At 40.3% G+C, this 3,622-nt stretch overlaps 1 protein-coding gene across 2 annotated transcripts in view; it reads right to left on the bottom strand.

The window, feature by feature from the left end:
* The window catches only part of LOC116673044 (sodium- and chloride-dependent GABA transporter 2), an 11,081-nt gene that overhangs the window by 6,011 nt on the left and 1,448 nt on the right, over positions 1-3,622 (bottom strand). Inside the window, exons 3-8 of one of the 2 annotated variants that reach the window (XM_032505148.1) lie at positions 2,376-2,510; positions 2,021-2,161; positions 1,849-1,936; positions 1,623-1,755; positions 1,336-1,470; positions 625-728 (exon numbers count right to left, since the gene is read on the bottom strand). In XM_032505148.1, coding sequence (XP_032361039.1) covers positions 625-728; positions 1,336-1,470; positions 1,623-1,755; positions 1,849-1,936; positions 2,021-2,161; positions 2,376-2,510 — 736 coding nt within the window. Of the gene's footprint in view, positions 1-624; positions 729-1,335; positions 1,471-1,622; positions 1,756-1,848; positions 2,162-2,375; positions 2,511-3,622 lie in introns of both variants that reach the window. The other variant, XM_032505147.1, reaches the window with a different exon arrangement.

Genomic DNA, 3,622 nt, shown 5'->3' on the forward strand with positions numbered 1-3,622 from the left:
GTAACACAGAGTTTCCCCTCGGGGATCAATAAAGTATTTCTGATTCTGATTCTGATATTCAAGGTATAGTAAGTAATGCTAATCCAATACACTGTGAAATTCAGTGAATATCTTCTCACTGTCACCTATTCGTTCTCTATTTTCTGTGTGCTGAAAAAAAGCTGGTATTAATACACAGCCCTGGCTGTTAGGGGAGTGCAAAAAAATCAATTCACATTTGTATCGTGATTCAAGCTCCACAGATTCAAAATCGATTCATAGAATTCAAAAAATCGATTCACATTTTATTTGTATTATTATTTATTTATTTATTTTTGGTTTTGTAACGGCGTTTATACTATTACATGGGAAAAGTAACTACAATTACATAATGTGAATTCTTTTTTTATAGTTTTTTAATCGAAAGCCTAAAAATCAACTCTGAATTGAATTATGACATTTTCGGAATAGTGCACCCCTACTGGCTGTGCAAACAGAACACAAAACACTATTCCAGCCAATCGGCAACAGGCAGGGCTGGTTGATGGTAGTGGGGGAGGCAGCATGTGGATGTGCTGGCCAGGCCAGCCCGAGTCAACTATCTTTGCACAGAATTGCTTACTGCACCTTTAACAGTTTACACACCTGTAACAGTTATTGTTGTATTTGTTGTAGCTTCCCAGAGCAGTCAGCGACCCTAAACAGATGGCATAGGAGAAGAAGATCTGGGTGCCAGCATCCATCCACACCTTACACAAAAGACAAATTAAAAGAATAATAACAAACCACTCAAACTAAAGTAATGCTAAATTATATATAGACAGTAGTACATACAGTACTTAGGTTGATATATATGTAGCGTTTACATAATCTACAGGAATTCATGTACACATTAATTATAACTGATTAGTAGTAGCTGTTAAAAGTTTGTTATTGGTCTGAACATTGTTTTTAACGGACCATGCTTCTATACATATAGAGAGTGCAGGATCTGTAACGGTAGTCGAAAGTCATCCCTTATCAGATTAAGAAAAGGGCAAAATGACAATCCAATTTTCAGGAGATGGCGATGGGGTGAGGGGGGCTGACTGTCTGCGGCTCAGTCCTGGTAGAGCTTGTGTTTACAGTCCCAGTGGTGTCCTGACCCTGCATTCAGTCCTCTACCACGGAGAGCAGATGGACCCAGCAGAAACTAGGCTCCCCAGCAGAGAACCATGGGATACCTGCACATGGTGCACCCTCACACACACAGGGATCACTACATCTTCTACAGGCCCTCATAGAAAGATTTGTGGTTTTGTGTAATGGATGTGGATCTGCATTGTGGCTTTTTATTTTAAGATGACATTGTTGTACCTGTGGGTCTGCCAGTCGTCCCAGGTCTGGATAAAGGTAGAACTGGATTCCGATCCCTGCTCCAGGCAGCGTGAGCCCTCTGACCAACAGCACAATTAGCATCAGATAGGGGAAAGTTGCAGTGAAGTAGACCACCTATATAGACACATCCACACACATAGCAATGTTTAATATGTAAACAAATAAAGGAACATGCCTAATTGAAAAAATAAATACCAGATGTCATGCTGAAAGTACTTTGGTGCAAAAGAAAAATCTGAAAAAAAAAGCGTCAGCAGGTCACCCACCTTTCCCGTGGATTTCACCCCCTTCCAGATGCAGAAGTAGCACATGACCCAGGCGATGAACAGACACAGGGCCAGGTCCCAGTTTAAAGAGCCCATGTGGTCAAGACCTGGGGAAATCCTTAGTGCTCTTCTCCTGCAGAGACAGTGAAAGAAACATACATCATTGTCATTTTCAACAGTACAGTAACACATCACCAAGAGGAGGTTAGGCGGTCTGAAAACTCACTCCCAGAACTCGATGACAGGAGAGGTTGCATTCAGATGCATCATTTGGTTGATTGAGGTGTTTCTCCTCTGAAACTCCATACAGTTTTCTGGGCAGGGGGCAAAATGTAAAAAAATCTTAAACATATAAAAACAAGTGGAACAGCTTGAGTATTTTGAAGTGCATCTGTTACCTGTGTTCCATGTGTTATTACAGGACGACCAGGCCAGTTCCGAGGAGAAGGAGAAGTACAGGTAGAAAATCCCCCAGGCCAGAACAATAATGTAGTAGAAGTTCAACAGAGTCACTATCACCTGGGTGCCGTAGCCAAGACCTGCAGAATAATCAATTCAAATAATCAGTAACACTTATTAAAACATACATTTTGAATATAGAAGGAATATTCCACCAAATATACCATCTTCCCTGTCTCAGTGAGCACACTTTTTACCATATCATGGCTTCATAACATTTGCCTTAATGATGCATGCTTTGCCAGGACCCCGCAGTTGCTTTGCTCTCCATGGTGATACACCTGTCCTACCTACCTTCAAAAAGAGGACTAATTTTTCTCCAGCAGGTAATGCCTCCCTCGCTGGTGTACTGGCCTAGGGCTGTCTCCAGGAAGAAGACGGGGACACCACAGGTGAACAGGAAGATCATGTAGGGGATGAGGAATGCACCTGAGTTGAAAAAGAGAAGATTCTTTAGGGTTGAAGCTTGACACAATGATAACAATAACAACAATAATAATGAGAAGAATATTTTTTATTTTTTATAGCATTTTACAGAATTATTGTGGGTAAACTAAATGAGATTATAGGCTGTGGTAAACAGGTGGAGTTTCAGGAGTTTTTTTTTTTTAAATGTCCAGGGATGTAGCATTTTAGATATCTGCAGAAAGGGTGTTCCAGAGGGGACACTAAAGGCTCTGTCTCCAAAGGTTTAGAGTCCGGTGTGGGGAATGGAGAGCAGGCCAGCGTCTGAGGGTCGCAGGTTTCAGGGTGGGGTGCATGGGTGTACACTTTCTGTTGGTGTAACTGTGTTTTAGATGCCACATGATGCCACAGAAAAATGGTGTAGTCCCGGTCACTGGTACTGCATGTTGAGTAACATTTAGAGTTTCTAATCCACCCGTGGCACTTTGAGGGAAATCAGAGCATCTGAAGGACATGGGATCAGAGGTAAACTCTTAACACAACCCCGGGCTTTCTTGCACTGCTACAAATGTGGACCCAAATACAGAGCACAGCTCCAATGTTCAGAGTCAATCTGGTCAAATATGGCCAAATCGTCCTAAAGTCCAAGTTGAGTCCCCTATGTCCTATCCTGCAGAAATATTCAAATCTCAAAGAAACTACAAGATACAAGATAATATAATAATGATTCATGGAGAAAGTCTCTCCCTTTACCCTCTTTCTTCCTTTCTTGGATTACCTATTAATAATAAAATATTACCTATTACATGTTGCTTATGTTTCCTGTCTTTAACTTCATGTGCTGCCACTGGTGGCACCAGATTGCCTTTTAATTATTCAGATTTCAATCAAACCAAACCTGGTTTGGACAATCCTATAATACAAGTAAGTAAGATCAAGTGTAGATGATGTAGTATTTCATGTAAAAAAATAACAATTTTACTCAGGATATGAAAAAAAACATGCCTTAAACAAACTACAACTACAAACTAAATTGATCTGAAATTGTATTACAACAAAAATAGAACAAGCACTAAAAGGCATGAAGTACTGCAAGAAGACATTAAAAATATACTGAAAAATAAAGTTTATTTAAT

Source organism: Etheostoma spectabile, chromosome 23 (genome assembly GCF_008692095.1).
Source record: "Etheostoma spectabile isolate EspeVRDwgs_2016 chromosome 23, UIUC_Espe_1.0, whole genome shotgun sequence".
NCBI classification, from domain to species: domain Eukaryota; kingdom Metazoa; phylum Chordata; class Actinopteri; order Perciformes; family Percidae; genus Etheostoma; species Etheostoma spectabile.